Here is a 17,074-nt window from a genome sequence, read left to right as displayed (position 1 = left end):
TCCCAGTCCGCATCTTTCCGCCCCCACCCCCACACCCCCCCACCGGCGCCCTCAAGCAGCCGCTTGACTTGCTTGTAGGGTAGCGCCGGCTCTGGCTGCAAGCAAAAGAACCTTGTGATTCAGGCATGTTGGAGGGCAGGTTTTGATGTGACCATGCTCCATGTTACACCCTGTATATGGATGTAACATGAAGCATGCTGTAAAAGGGAAAAGTAGCCTTTAATTTTACCTGGTGATCCTGCCAGTAACTCACTTCCTGCCCTAATAAGCCACTGTACTGTATCTATGGCGAAGAAGCATTGTCACCCTAAGATGCTTTTCTGATTTAGACTACAAACACCTCTCTCTGTCCTCTCTATTGCATAAAGGGGGAGGTGTTCTGTAATCTGTAAAGGACAGCTGAGAAGACGTATAGCATTGTCTGATATGTCCATTCAGTGCACAGTTAAATTACAAAAACACTTAATTTCTGGAAAGATAAACAGGTATCATTTTTCTGTACTTGTAGAACATACTTAGATGTGGTGGCTGCATTAGTTTTCTTTCTAGTTTTCAGGATAAGGACTGGTAAGCTGGAATATGTACTGCAATTTTAGTGGGCTATATGTATGGATGTACTGTTTGTTTGGATTGTAAATTTTCACTCAAGGTAATCTCTTGTATTTTTTTTTATCATATGCTGAGTTTGAGTTTGTGACAGGTTTGGATTAAAAGTTGAATTTGTGATTCTAATCTAATTAGTTAAACATGAGCTTAAAAAGGAGACACTGTTGGATGAGATTATGATGGATTGTGGTTTTAAATTCAATTAAAGAGAACCTTTGCAATACTCATACAAGGCAAAGCAACATGTCCACCTCCCTCCTCCAGATGCACATATTCATTTTTTCTTTGCTCCCCTGCCAGTCTTTTTAGCCATTGGGAATGAAGAAAGACAGCCTGGTGTAAGTGACTAAATGATTGTATAGGACTGTCTTTTCTCATTCCCCCCCCCACCCCCCCCCATGTGATAGTGTTGGGCAAATCACTAGCGCTGTCACATGAAGTGAGTGACATGCTCCTCCATAGCTGGAAGCATCAGGTATTTTCTTAACTCTTGAGGTTAAATTGAGCAGTGGGGGAGCAAAGAAAACATGAGTATATGCTGATGGTGGAGACGCCATTAAAGCAAACCTGTTGCTTTGCCCTGCATCAGTAAAGAATAGGTTTGCTGTTCACAAGGTAGGACTGTGCCGACCTTTACAGCTAAAATAAAGTAAAGCTGAAATAATGATTTTTTTTTCTTTAGAACAAGAGCAGTGGGAATGTTAAACATCCTTGCTACCCAAATGGATACACAGCCAACATCAGTCTATCCTCCGTCTACAATAGCCAGTGTGTATTAACTGCTCCAGATGACATAGGGGCCAATGTTACAGTGGAGGGTACAGGAGATCCTTCCGGGTGCCAGATGGCAATAAAACACATTTTCAACTTTTCTGAATGTTCACCTAAATCGTGTTCTTTTAATGGCATCTACCAGCCGCCTGTACATGGAGAATTCTATGTAAGTTATATTTTTTTCTTTTATTCATCGGTTCATTTTTGTACTGCTTAAAAGGAATCAGTAATGGTTTTGTATTACTTTTGTTTTTACATTTTTATTATATCTGGGTTTAAACTGATGTTTTATATCTGTTATTGTTCATCATTTCTAACAAATCTTTGTTTTACAATAAAACATTTAATACAGAATGCACCAATGTCACATGATTCCCAGAGCAATGTGCGTTTTCTAAAGAGAAATCACGGTAGTAGCTGTTTACTTGCAGACTCTCTCTCTGTGGTTTGTCTGAAAAGAACAGGCAAGGAAGTAGAGGGTGGGTGGAGGATTCACAACACTGATACATTCAGTTCTGTATATAAACTCTAGCATAAGCTAATGAGTTCTGTAAACAACACCGTTTTTTAACAGGACAGCCTAGTATAGACAGGTAAATGTTACAAGTGTCCTCGACCATTTGGAAGGTATAAAATTACCCAATATGTTCTAGGATTGCCCCAGTTTAGCCTCTAAATTGGGCATGTCTGGTACAAACTGTAGAAGTAAAAGATTCCTGTGCCACCTTGACTGCAATCTCCCAGTACAAAGGAATAGCAGCACTCCTGGGCTGGATCTCTAGGTTTTCAGAGCCTCTATGTGGCAAGGTTAGTATGAAGCTGATCTCCACTCTCCTACTCACACCTGAGCTCAACGATGGTCATAAGCACTCATAAAGCTATCATATAATAAAGATGGAGGTGGTGAGAAAGTCTTCAGCCCTGTGTAAGCTCCAAGTCACTATTTCTCTTTACTGCAACGGGCAAACAAAATTGTGGGGTAGCAAAAAAAAAAGAAAGTAAGGGGCTGGCATCTATTTTTAGTATGTTTGGTCTCTATGTGTTGTAAAGTAGCCACAGCTCAAAGCTCACTCTTGTGATGGACAACCATCTCGATACAAATTAGTAAACTAAGCTGCACCCATATTCCTTCACTAGTGCATTACTGTCCAGCCATAAATGTAATATAGGGACAGATATATAGAAACAAGGACTACGACACAAGAGCTTGCATTTGTTCATAAATTTCATTACGCTCAACATGAAGGAATAATTGATAACTTCTCAGAAAAGTAATATAACAAAGTCCAAGGAAAATGAGCCTCAGATAAGGATCACAGTCCTTGTTGTGGAACTTCCTGGTTCTGGGTACGTCATTACAGCTGATGTTTATAGAATACATCACATCCTGGCACAGCTTCATAGTCTTCTAGGTCATGCACCACCCTGCTTGTCTTGGCCATGTGCCTACTGTAGGAGAAACCACTCAGTTGCATTGTTCCTACCAGTTCTTACACTTTGGAGGTTCTTATGAACAAGAGTCATGTGTGTTTTGGGTAGAATGTTGTATGTGTAAAAACACTGAGCTATTATCTGAAAATAGATCTATTTATCAATATAAATTTCTGTTATAGATCTGAAAAATGTATGTGTCTAAATGGTGTACATTATATAATCCCTACAGATATATAATAAATGCTAAACATTAGAGGTGCGCTGAAATGAAAATTTCAAAACCGAAATGAAAGAAAATGTAGGGCCGAAACCGAAAAAATGTTTTTCCTAACTTTAACATTTTTTTATTTTTTATTTATTTTTTATAAACTTTTAATTTTTAAAAATTTTTATTTATTAAATATTTTTCTTTTTTACTTTACTTTTAGGGGCTTCTGGGAAATATTAGGGGGCTAAACAGACCCCTGATATTTCCCTTTTAAAATAGAAAAAGAGATTGAGGACACAGAATCCTCAATCTCTTTTTCTGCAGCCCCTGTTATAAATGAACAGGAATCCTCTATACTGAGTGTTCCTGATGATTCATAACATGAGGACAGAGTATGTTAACTATAACCACAACCATGAATGACCCAGTCATTGGTCTGGGTTCTTATACAACAAGAACAAGAGTTAACAATAAGAGCCAGGAGCAGCCAATACATGGGCCAAATGGTACCACCAACTATAGCTGTTCTCTCAAGTCTAAGTAATTTATGGGTGTGCAGAGCCAGCAGCAGCCAAGATAGGAGCCAAGAGTGTGCCACCACACCTCTAATTGGTATGCACAGCCAGCAGGGGCCATAGTGTGCCACCAATCTTCCCTACTTCTACAAGTACCCCTTACTCATTGAAAAAGGGAGGCGGCAGCCTTAATTAAAGGGGTACTCTGATGCAAATAAGCCCCCTTGCCCACAGACCCTTGTCCCCATCGACATGGAGACAGACTCCCATTGGTCCAACCAGATAGAGCAGAGGTAAACACAAATAAAGCAAGGTGAGATGAGGTGGGTGAGCAAGAAAAGGAGGAGATTCTGTAACTCACCGCAAGGAAAGTGAATGCTGGCTCTCAACGATTCCTACCCACACCCCCTCGCCCCCCTCCTCCAAACTCTCTACACAAAAAATTCCCCCACGCTCCAGTCACGAACGGGGTACACCAAATACCACCACTCACCCCACCTTTGCTGAGCGCCACACATGGGGTAAATCTCTTTGAACTTTCCATGTCCTGCCCTACCGGGCCTGTGCTCGGATGAAGAGTCTGGTAGGAATTTTAGGGGGGACCCCACGTTCCCCACCCCTGTGAAGTCTGTGGAGCTTTCACAGAGGTTTTGGCCACCAAAAAGCTTTTGAGTGCCATATTCAGTCTGCAAACTATTAGTCTTGTGCGGAGCAAGGCTATCCCAAAGACAGGGGAGGTGCCCTCCCATGAAAGAGCCTGCTAATAGCAATTGCTTAGGTGCAAATCAAAATATTGTTTTTTGATCTACACATAATGTCAGTAGCAAATTGTAATAAAAGGAAAAAACTATAAAAAAGAGTTTAACACTTAATACAAACTTTTTGGATAACCAACTCCTTCCTCTGTTTCTTGCCTTGCTGTGTCCACAGCCAGAGCCAGTCAAGATTCAGATTCGGGGATGGGGGGAGCACCTTGGCACCTTTGCTTAAGGTTTCAGAGGATCACTGGTACAAAAGTTTATTTAAAAAAACTAGCCTTGCCATCAGTAATATGAAATGTAGAAGTTTTGCCCTGTACAGGCCAATCAATGAGCCGGTCACCTGGCTGGCTTGTGTAATGGCGCATTTATACGTATGCACTTAAGAAGTGCACAGTGGTACAATTGTGTCACTTTCTGATCTCTGATCTCGTGGACTGTAACTGAAAGCTGCATTTGTCCATCAAGACAAGCTCAAAGTTGGGCCAGAACACTTTCACCAGCAGTAGAAAAATGCAGAAGCATTAAAGAACATTCACCACAGTGGAGTGCAGTTCTGTGAACTACCTTAAAAAAAAAACACTTTTTTTCCCTGTAAGTTGAGTCTTTCATATAGCACAGAGAAGCATTGTACTGCTAGAAGTCATGAATGTCTTTTGTCAATCAATCTGTTTTGAGTTGAACTTTTCCGCTGCACATTGGAACATAAAAGGAAACTTACAATACGGGAAAGAATATAATTTTTTTATTACTTTTAGGAAAGCATTACAGTACACTATGAAACAAAGTCTTGACCACACCCTATTATATTTCTTTAGGCTTTTTCTGCCTTCTATTACACCTTTAAGTTCTTGAATTTGACTGATGGACAGACCTTAGATATCACCAACAGTTCTGTCTGGAATTTCTGCACCCGCGACTGGGATAAGGTACTGTAAAATCTGATTGGATGGCACATAAGTTGAGAGGTAGGACTGGAGTTCCATCACTGGAGCCTATAGACCTATGACTATTGGCATCCAATAAACGTCCCTGTGCTACGATCACCTGTTTTACAAAAAACATAATAGTTTTACTACTCTGAACCTGGCCTAGAATATTATGACAATGTATGAACAGGGCCGGATTTCCCACAAGGCCAACCAAGGGGGGCAGCAGGGAATAGAGAGGCAGCAGGGGTGTGGAATTTCTAGTTCCTGACGCCCGGGACATGCAGTTTTGGGCACCGGGTGGGTAGCTGTCTTCTACGTTTAGCCCTGCTTTGGGTAAGCAGAGCTAAATGTACAGCCTCTTATTTTGTACAAGTGATCTCGGAGATGACGCCGAGATCACTTGTAGGCAGTCTGCAGATCTGCCATTCTCCATGGGGGGTGGGGGATGGGAGGTAGGGGGACGAACTGAGGAACCTGGCCTTGGGGCAGCAGGGAGTAAATCCGGCTCTGTGTACGAATACGTTTATATAAAGCAGCTGTATTTGTATACATGGTTGGGGGAAAACAATGACAAACTATTGATGGAACAGATGCCGTGTTTCCCCGAAAATAAGACACTGTCTTATATTTTTTTTGGCTCAAAATAACACCCTAGGTCTTATTTTCGGGTTAGGTCTTTTTTTTTTAAATGTACAACACTCTACATGTATTCATGTACAAAAATATGGTGATCAGGGCAATCGGGTGCCATACCTTTCTAAGAGCAATTTGCTAACCAATCGCTGGCCAGAATGAGCGAAGCGCACTTTCACTATCGATTCCTCACAGGTGGAGTGCATTTGGTATCACTCCGCCTGTGACAGGAGCCGGCGCTATAGAGGAGGCATCAGCTTATGCGGCTCTGCTCCCTCCGCTGCCTCCTCGCTTCCTCCAGCCCTGGCTTTGTTGGCACTGCTGATTCTCTCCCGCGGCTCTTAAAGTTCCCCCTTATGCCACCACCGGCCCTGGGAATGGTCACAACTAGGTCTTATTTTCGGGGTAGGTCTTATATTTTAGCAATTCCCAAAAATAGTACAAGGTCTTATTTTTGGGGAAACAGGGTACCTCTTTGTCTCTGCTGCACATTTCTACTGTGGCTAATGATAATCCTGACCTGGCCAGAGGTCAATTATACTGTATAAGTCAATGAGAAAAATATTTATTGATTTATATTTAATACAGCAAACAGATACCAGAGTACAGTAGGCTCCTAAAATAGTTAAGACACTTTAATAAAATAATAAATAAAATACTCCGCAAAAAATCCAAACAACTCGGACTGGCATATAAACATGCTACACTTAGTGCCCGAGAAATTCGTTAGGCAATAAGATGATCGCTCTAAGGGTAATGCATCTATTTTTTTCCTGTGGATATATTGAGGTGAATTCATCAAAGCTGTAGCAGACAAAATCTGGAGCAGGTGTGTACGGCAACCAATCAGCCTCTATCTTTCATTTTCAAAACTTAACTGAACAAACTGAATAGAGAAGCTGATTGGTTGTCAAGGGCAACTGCTCCAGATTTTGTCTGCTCCAGTTTGGATAAATTCCCCTCATTGGATCTACAGTTATTATTGGGGGTGTGAGGATGGGTGGACTGACCCTTTAATTGGACTTTCATATAAACCCAGTTATAAATTAGGCGAATTGGCCCGTTAACCCCGTATGTCCTAATTATGTGACCCTACTGTTGTCTCCAGCTCAGTGCTAATTTCCCTGACGAGAACAGGAAGCGACTGTTGGACTACTGCAGCTCAGCAATGTACATACTGACCCTGCTGGTGGACGGGTACAAGTTTGACAGCCGGACGTGGAACAACATACATTTCTCAAAGCAGGTGTGTGCTGTATACCTGTACCTACAGATATATGATGAATCCTATCTGCAGTGTGATAAGCTGTTATTACCTGTTGCTCCATCCTATAGTATTTATGACAGAACAAGGTCAACTTAGGGCATCTATATATAGATACTGTACACTATTCATTTAAATGAAATATATGCAGAATCGTATTTCTATGTGTTTATGACATTAGTGTCATTGGTCTTGGGTTTACTTTATCAGGGAAAAAGTTTCTCTTGATCCCTAGTGGCAAAGGTTATATCCCAGGATCAACCCAGTTACATATTTGTTTCTTTTTATATTAATATATTTTTATTATTATTCCACATAAAAAAAAACATGTATTTCACATATTTATAGAAGAAATATAAAACTTCATTATTACAATAAATATAATCATATAATCATTTCACATCTCTATTTATACATAAATCTTTATTCTTCTAATTATTCCTTTATTCCATTCACACCTTTGCCAACCTACCTCTTACACTTCTTAATTCCTTAAAATGTCTATAACCTTATCATCTATATCCCATTACTTCCTCTCCTCTCTCCTCTTACATACTTTAACCACTTCCCACATCCTCACCTAAGGGAGGGTAATATTATTATTTAAATCCATATGTGTCTATGTGAGTATCCTGGTGCCAAATCTCTTCTTTCTACATTATCCTTTAAATCATCCATGTCCTTAGACCAACAATTCTAACCAAATCCCTCTCATACCCCTTGCTTGTGTGCGATCCCCCTCCGTCCTTTACAGTTCCATATAGTTCCATACAGTTACATATTTAGATTGACTACACATCTCCTTCATATTCCACCCAAAAAGGTCTGGTCCAATTTTTTCGAGCAGGGGAAACTTTATTTCCTGATCGCTAAAGCAAATCAGGTATCTCTCCAGAATAACAACCTACGATCTTTTCCTATATAAATGTTAGTAGCTGTTTATATTTTGTGCATTTAGAAACACATTCAGCCCTTTTTGTAAAGCAGTCTATGAGTATACTTGATCCAATTACTGTGAAAGACTATTCCACAATTTCACAGCTATAACAGTAAAGAACCCTTTCTATATGCAGAGGTCTAAACTGCAGCCGCAAAGAGTGCCCTTGTGTGTGTTGAACACCTTTGCATATGCAGAGGTCTAAACTTTTTCCTCCTGTAGCAAAGAGTAACTTTGAGCCTATTGCGCACCTTTCCACTCACTGTACTCTATGGATCATTAAATGATGTATACAAGGTGATCATATCCCCTCTTAATCACCTCTTTCTTGACATTCCACTATGTATTTTCAGAAATAAAGGTAACCCTTTATATTATTTTTTAATCCAAGCAGACATTTGGTTTTTTTTTTAAATCTACAATATTTGCTAGAACTAGCACTTGAAAAAGACCAACTCATATTTTCACAGCTCTTACAATAAAGAATGCTTTCCACAGCTGAAGATTTCACTTATTTTCTTTCAGTTGCAAAAGGTGACCTTGTGTTTAACCACCTGCAGACCATCCACTGTATATATAAGGCTGTACAGCTGGTCCACAGCCCCGTTGTTGCGGGAGGATGTACCTGTATGTCCTCCTGGGGCCACTTTTGTGCACACAGCTGCAGAATCTGCTGCTCTCCGCTGTTGGATTTATGTAGGCTTTAGGCACAGAGCCAATTGGACCAGCTGTTTGCCTTTTGATTGCTGTGATTGGTTATCACAGCGCTCACATGGCAATGTTTGCACTCATAAAGGTGCCCATACACTGCACGATTCTCGTACGAGAATCACGGGAAATCCCGCAATCGTACGAGAATCGTGCAGTGTGAATGAAGACGTGCGACCGTTTCTACTGTACGGTCGCACGTCTTTTGTCTAAGGAGCACGCTAGAAAACCAGCCGAAAATTGTATGATCTGAATGATGCTCGGGAGACAAATGCCGAACGGGCCGCTGTGCGCATGCGCACACTGCCCGTTCAGCATTGCGATGATCGCAAGTACGATCTGCCTGTCCAAGATGGGCAGATCGTACGTTTTTTAATTACTTTACAACCATCGCATGACTAAGGTCTTGCGATGGTTGTAAAGTGTATGGCCACCTTAAGAGGCAGAGGAGAGTACAAGAACTAATGAATTGATTGAGGTATACATTCATTACGTCCTAGTGAAAACAAGCTGCAGCAAAGAAAGGTTTTAAAACATTTTAACACTTTCACCCCCTCCTCTCCTGCTTATGCTATCTCCGTTCTGTCTCTGCTCTGATGTAAGTTAACCCCTTCCCCTCTCTTATATTGCCCATCTGTACATTAACCCCTTCATCGCTATCCTCTTACTGTATGTGACCTGTACATTAAAGTGACATTAAACCCTCAGATTTTTTAACATAAACCAATACTGTAATGTGCGCCTTACTGTAATCCATGGTTGTTTCCCTTCTCTTTGCTGCTCTTCCTTTTAAATCCTCATGTCTTCTCATGCTGGGGGAGAACTTCCCTTTGCAGCTGACTGCCTCTTCCTGTAGTGCTGGCTCAGGTTGTGAACCTGCACACAGACACCATGTATCCATTCCAGAGACAAGGCAGTCTGCTTCAAAACAGAAGTTCTGCCCAATATGAGAACAGATACAGATTTAAAAGGAAGAGCAGCAAAGAGAAGGGAAACAACCATGGATTACAGTAAGGCACACATGACAGTATTGGTTTATGTTAAACAGTCTGAGGGTTTAATGTCACTTTAACCCCTTCACCTCCATCTCCCTCTGTGCATGGCCTTTACATTTAATGCATCTTCTGTACCATTATCAAGCCCTGTGTTTTAACCCCTTCAATACCGGCATGTTTCTTCATTTGCAAAAAAGTAGGTATTAAATATCACCAAAAGACAGCTCTATCCCTCTCAAAGAAAATGATTTAAAAAAAATTATGTTACCATATTGCATGACGGAGGAATTCTCAGTCAAACTTTCACAGCGCTGAGAACTGAAAATGATGTTGTGTTTCCATGCCATTCAGAAGAGTACAATTCACAATGCTTTGCACATATTGTGCATTATGATGTAGTCCAAATGTAGAAGAAGTAGACACTGGCACACCTAGGTCCAAGGCATCGATCCGTCCTTTTCTGGATGTCAGATACACATGGCATCACAAGTACAAAGGAATGTTTTGGAACCTAGCATGGTCCCTTCATCAGGCAAGAAGCACAGCGGCGCCATCCGCGTGTCATTCAGCACCCTCCATTATATTACCATGGGATTCTAGTCTGGCAGTGCAATGGGACAGGAATAAATGATGGTGTATTCCGGTGCCTTTTGGACGATTTCTTAAGGGACCGTAATATACAGGGGTACAGGTACTCCTAGAATGAGATCCTAATAGGTTGGACTTGATGGACTAATGTCTTTATTCAACCTCAAATACTATGTAACTATGTAACTATGTAACATTCAGTAGAGTGCAGTGCACAACGCATTTCTTGTGGTGTGCTGTGTTGTTGAAAAAGGGTTATGTGACCGTTTTTGTCAGTTGTGGCAGCTCATTTGTAAGAAAGTGTCTGCTGTAATGCAATGCAGGTTAACATTGCATAACATTACTGTTTGAGATTAACTCCTTTACAAAGACTGCGGCCACCACCTAAAGTTGGTGGAGAAAAAATTCCAGCACAATGGGCGAACGGGGTTCTTTACAGTAAGAGCGGTTAAGGTCTGGAACCCACTGCCATCGGCAGTGATTTCAGCCAAGAGTGTAGATTTGTTCAAGAAACGGTCTTGAGGGACCGTAATATCCAGGCATACGAGTATCCCCAAGAATGAGATGATGCGTGGACCTATATGGCTTGGACTTGATGGACGTATGTCTTTATTCAACCCCAAATACTATGTAACGTGATTTAACATGAGTTCGGTAACAGAACACGTCAGTGTGATTTCAGCTTAAGAGAAGGACTACTTTTCATTCCAGGCAATAATAGTTAGAGCAGGGTGTCATGTTTATATTATCAGCTGCTTCTGACATCTGTCGACATCCTGAGGATTTTGGGGCTGATCACTAATGTTCCCAGCACTGGGGTTGTCTGCATATGGAATAAACATGCACAGTTGGCTGTAGGGTTGCCACCTTTTCTTCTAGCGAAACCTTCATATGTACATAGCGCCGCCCATTCATATGTAAATATCACAGTTGAGACTGTTTTCAGTGGGGGGCCAGTAGCCCCTATCTTAATTTTGGTTGTCCCTGTCTGCCTGACATCTTGTGTCCGGGTTTCTGATGCCATGAAACCCGAACACAGCATTCAAAACCCGAACTGTCCGGGTGAATCCTGGACAGGTGGCAACCCTAGTTGGCTGGTATGAATGTGCATTTTAAGCCACAATTTTTTGTACTTGTGTGCAGGTTCCTTTACAATAAATGTTCTGTTCTAGTATGTATTTCCCATGACACACCCACCCCAGATTATATAACACATCTCGATTTTATGATTGTTCTAAGGCCGGCAATGCTGACGTCGGATGGACTCTGGGGTACATGCTGAACATGACAAATAGGATCCCATCGGAAGGCCCCAGTCTTCTGAAGGCTCACAGCTACAACCTCTGGGTGGCCGCCATTTTCTTCATCGTGCTGAGTGTGGCAGCAGGACTGGTGGCTGCTCCGCTGCATTGTTACTTCCGGAATGCTTGCTCAGGCCAAGGGGGATTGGCATGAGGCCAGAGCGCAGCAATGATGGAGCACGGAACAAGCACGACAATAAAAATGAACATTATTAATTTATATGGCATGTGGCTACTCTAATTGCCCCACGTAGTAACTTATTTTTGTTTTCTGTGAATTTTGACCTGTTCTATTAAGATTTTTTTTTACTATAAAATTCTATAAAACTCACTGGAGAAATTTCATGGGGACGGACTGTGATCTAAAGCTCACAATAAAATATTATTCTGGACTAAGCTTTGGGGACTAAGTATCACTGAGCGGTTTGAAAATTCAGTGAGTCTTGCAACAATCATCAATTTAAACACTTATCCAATTGTATACACCAGTGATCCAAGGCAACCTCTCATTAGGCACTCCTTCTGCCTCACAAACCTTATATACACACAATTCAAAGCAGACCTTCTAAACTTCTGAAAATGGAAGGTCCAACTTTTTCCCAGTCCCCTAACTCCCTACCCCCCCCATCCTTCCTTGGCCCTGGCTTCTGACACTTTTGGAAGGCATGATGATGTTACCTCTGCCTACTAGAAGTCAGGGCTGAGGTATTTTTTGAATTTCATATAGGGAAGGATTTCTTGGTCAATGGCTTTTTAAAGCCATTTGTGTGGAGAGTAAGGGGGCTGCCAAAAATCTTTTCCATGGAAGGTCTGCTTTAAAGCCAAACTTTCAGAACGTTTTATTTTGTTTTTAATAGAAATGGGAAAGGTCAGAGCCTCTGTTTTATTTTGTTTTTTGCTGTCTGTGTTCTTGCTGGTGAGATTTACTCTCACTTCCTGTCAGTGCCAGAAGTGAAGGGAAATTTCTCCAATATGAACACATTTTTAGGGCAAGTTCACACCAAAATCGGACTTAAAACGTAAGTCAACAGAGGTCCTTTGACTTGCAATTCCAACCTCCATTGACTTCCATTCCGTTCTGTGTTTTTTATTTTTAAATTTTTGCCAATCTTTATTTTAATTAGCATGTCCTAAGTAGAAAACATCTATGTATTTTTTCTTTTACTTTAGTTCCGTTGTGATTTACCTCTGTTTTTGTCACGTTACGTTGTGCCGAATGAAAAAGACAACTAGTCCCATTCACACCCATACATTTTTCAGGTTACCTCTCGTTGGCATCTGTTGACATCCATTGAAATACTGATGCTAACGCATTTGGTGTGAATAGGCCCTAAGTTGAGCGTGGAAAGGTTAGAGCTTCTGATAGCATTTTTATTGCTGTTTCTGTCCTATCCTGGTGACAACCACAGTCTCGTTTTTTGTATGGGCATTACAGGACAAAGTGAAGGAACATTTCCAGAATCCCCTCTTAAAGGGGGAAGGAATGAAAGTTCATTTATGTCAGAAATTTTAGTTTGGTGACAAAAGTAGCAAAGCTAAAAAGCCAAGCTTGGCCTGTCACAGCCGTGCTGGGGTCACGACAGTGAACATTTGTTGTGGTTTGAACTCTGATCTCTTTTGTTGAAAATGTAAACTGGAGATTTACCATTAGACATTTTTTGTGCGATTTTTTTTTTAATATTGAGTGTGGTTCTTCCCCACTGGCTTCATCTAAATGTGGTGCACAAGTTGTGAAAATTTGGGGAGTTCTGTATCAGTAAAAACCCCAAATAACCTTGAAATGCATTTCAATCTGTAAACATGAATCTATTATTGGGAAAGCACAGTGTAATGATCTGACCAAGAACAAGTATCAGCAGCACTGGCAGAAAGCATGCTGCATAATGTACTTTCTTGGTTCCGAGCTAAATAAACTGAGCACTCAATAGGCTCAATTCACAAAGGTTTAACACAAGGATAAGTATCTTTATTTTAGTCAAGTGACTGTCATTTTCACATTATAAAGGACTGTTAAGAAGAACTGTCACTTCTTTGAAAATAAAAATCTTTATCCTGGTTTGTTAGCTTTGTGAATGAAGTCTTATGTGTGTGTGTAAACCTGTTTTGTTGTTAGTAGAGGTATTGTGTGGATACAGGGGAGAGAAAAGGGTATCGGGGTGAAGGGGTATCAGGTAGTTTAACCTTCCAGCACAGTTTTCTGCACGTTCTGTCCCTTTCAGATAAGCTCCGACTAATCAACTGGTTACATACCAGCAACTAATTCATATAACAACTGATGTCATTTATAATTCAGGGAAATAAAGGATTTTCAAAAACACCTGGACCCTCCGGTGATTAGATTAAGGTGAGGGGTTCTCCTTGATGAGACATGTTGGTGACACTTTTGTTAACTGAGAAAGCCACTTGGATGAATGGTGAAAAGTGTTCAGCATTACGGTCTGGTTGAATGTAAATGAGTGGTATAGTCTTCAGCATTATGGTCTGGTTGAATGTGGATGAGTGGTGAAAAGTCTTCAGCATTACGGTGTGGATGAGTGGTATAGTCTTCAGCATTATGGTCTGGTTGAATGTGAAAGAGTGGTGAAAAGTCTTCAGCATTACGGTCTGGTTGAATGTGGATGAGTGGTATAGTCTTCAGCATTGCGGTCTGGTTGAATGTGGATCAGTGGTATAGTCTTCAGCATTACGGTCTGGTTGAATGTGGATGAGTGGTATAGTCTTCAGCATTATAATCTGGTTGAATGTGGATGAGTGGTGAAAAGTCTTCAGCATTACGGCCTGGTTGAATTTGAATGGGTGGTGAAAAGTCTTCAGGATTACGGTCTGGTTGAATGTGGATGAGTGGTGAAAAGTCTTCAGCATTACGGTCTGGTTCAATGTGGATGAGTGTCAGGGTACCATGCACAGGCGTCCTCACACCACATGCAGGTACCCACGCAGGATGACCAAATTAATATGCCCACACAGGATAGGGTTCTATGCACACAGTTTATTTGCTACACAACAACAAAACTACAAACCCCCTCAACCCCCCACAGGTTTAGCAGTGAAGTAATAAACCCACCGTTGGGACAAACACACACCTACAGCCAGGGGGAAGCAACAAGGAGGGGTAACAGGCCTGCAGATATATGGCAGGCCTCAGGATAAAAGAAGAGTGGTCAGGTACAAGCCGGGTCGTTAACAGGAGGGCAGCAGCACGGTACAGGAACAGGATCCAAGAGAGTGGTCGGGTAACAAGCCGGGTCGGTGACAGGTCTGCAGATAGGAAGCAGGGTTCAGGAAGCAGGGTTCAGGTTTATGGGAATCAGCCAAGTGCAGGCGACGCAATACTGAGCCAGCTTCCTGACTGCAGGTAGGGCCTAAATACCCTCCCAGGAAGCACCATGTGATGGGATGATCAGTCACAGCTGGGGCACACCCGCAGGTGAGTACTGGAGCTGCAGGTTCCTGACAGTTCCTGGCTGCTGGAGACACCCACAGGCGAGCACAGGAACTGCAGGACCTGGCTCCAGCACCACCTGGGGGTGCTCTGGATCCTGACAATGAGTGGTGAAAAGTCTTTAGCATTACCATCAGGTTGAATTAGAATGAGTGGTGAAAAGTCTTCAGCATTACGGTCTGGTTAACTAACTACTACTCGTTATACCATGACCTGAAAAATGAACACCTTTACAGACATGCTTTATAACATCCATTTTTAATGATAACAGCTAGATTTGCCATTAACATTTTACAGCTATTGGGCCTTAGGCTCATTATAATGTTTGGAAGTACAGAATAAGGAAAAACGTAAAAAAGCAGAAACAAACAAATAAAATAGACACATTAAATGCAACTAAAAGTTAAGTTGTTCATAAATCTAACATAACACAAAATACAGTCTTAAAATGGGAGAAATAAAAGACAAATCTATATTATTGATCCCATAAACTAATAAGCTGGCATGTCTTAAAGCTAAACTGCAGGACAAAAATGAAAATGTAGTGCTTGTTTACACCCTAGCGTTGTGTTGAAGGAGAATTATGGGGTGAGTAAAAAAAACACTCATCCCCATAATTATAGTCGACGTGTGACAATGAAGCTGTCGCATGTCAGCTCTATTGGGAACTGAGCGATCACATATTGCCAATCAGTTCCCGATCTTCTCTCTGCAGAGAACGGAGACTGTCAGTCACTTTCCCCCACAGGGGTTGCCCCCCCACCACTCTGTTCCCACAGTGCCGTCTGGGAGAATGGACTGGGTAGGGCACAGCAGGGACGTGCGTTCAGGGAAGGCAGGTGAGGCAGAGCCTCACCTAGTATTATGGAGGAAAAAGCTGTCAGCTTCTTTTTCTCTATTCAGAGTGGCTTGTAACAGGTAACACAGCAAGGAAAGCGCCCCCGCTGTGTAACCTGTCATGGACAGAGCGCTGCCTGTTAATTAAAGGCAGTGCTGCATCCGGCTTTTGACAGGTAGTTAGGTTACACAGCAGCGGGCTTCCCCACTGCTTGTGCAGCCTAACATAGTGAGGCATGAGCTGTCACAGCCCCTACTCTTTGTTAGAGGCGTGAGCTCTGTGGATGGTTTGGACCAAAGGCAAAGCGCCATTGGTCCAAGCTGTCCAATCAAAAAAAAGAGAAAAAAAACCCACTGAGGCCATCGATCTCGATGCCTCAGCAGTGACGAGCAAATGAGGGACAGGGAGGCTCCTCCCCGTCTCCTCCCTTCCTTCACACTAGCCGGGGCGTCATCGGGATGGAGCTTCTGCTAGATATGGGTGGGGCTTCGGCGTGCTGGGGAATGCCTCACCAAGAAGCGAAGGTACCGCACGTCACTGGGGCACAGCTGGCTCTGGCTCTAGAGAGGCAAAGCCAGCTGTCAATCAGGCAGCAGGGTGGATCCTGACAATATTGTGGAGATCTGTCCCAGCTGCGGCACGGCTCTGCGCTGTCAGCATATAGCAGGCAAACATTTGTTTTTTTGGGTCACAGGAGGACTGTAGTAAATGTCCTCCTGTGACCCTAAGGAAAACTATGGCCAAAAAAAGGTTGGGCCATAGTTCTCTTTTACGTGCACGGTATGTGCTTTTAGCACTCACTATCGCACAGCTCACCTAGTGTGCAGTACCGTCCGCTGGTGTGTTGCCATTTATTTGAATGGTACACCAATGCACCTCCCGGCGGCCGTGTGTTCCCACACTACTTTTTCTACCACAACACATGGTATTGCAGTACTGTGTGCTGAGCAGCAATGTACAACTGCTTGGGAGGTGCACTGGGGTGCCATGCAAGTGAATGGCAATGCAAAGCACCAGCGCACAATATCGCAAGCTAGGTGCACTGGGCATTATATGCAGGAGACAGCATGCTGCAAGGGAAGATTTTGATACTTTGCGGCAGCCCTTCACATATAACAGGAAGCTTTTTTAATGATAATTT

The 17,074-nt window shown here is 42.2% G+C and overlaps 1 protein-coding gene across 1 annotated transcript in view; it reads left to right on the top strand.

The window, feature by feature from the left end:
* Nucleotides 1-12,068, top strand: part of LOC108787250 (ectonucleoside triphosphate diphosphohydrolase 8-like) — a 56,623-nt gene extending 44,555 nt beyond the window's left edge. Inside the window, exons 7-10 of the mRNA XM_018556747.1 lie at nt 1,289-1,546; nt 5,114-5,224; nt 6,969-7,106; nt 11,592-12,068. Of these exons, the coding sequence (XP_018412249.1) occupies nt 1,289-1,546; nt 5,114-5,224; nt 6,969-7,106; nt 11,592-11,807 (723 nt within the window). The 3' untranslated portion in view covers nt 11,808-12,068. The remainder of the gene's footprint in view (nt 1-1,288; nt 1,547-5,113; nt 5,225-6,968; nt 7,107-11,591) is intronic.
* Nucleotides 12,069-17,074: the final 5,006 nt, after the last annotated feature.

The sequence above is a fragment of the Nanorana parkeri genome, unplaced genomic scaffold, assembly GCF_000935625.1.
Source record: "Nanorana parkeri isolate BGI_ZX_2015 unplaced genomic scaffold, ASM93562v1 scaffold251, whole genome shotgun sequence".
NCBI lineage: Eukaryota > Metazoa > Chordata > Amphibia > Anura > Dicroglossidae > Nanorana > Nanorana parkeri.
The sequence above is the reverse complement of the archived record's forward strand: the minus strand, read 5'-3'. Positions and strand labels throughout refer to the sequence as shown.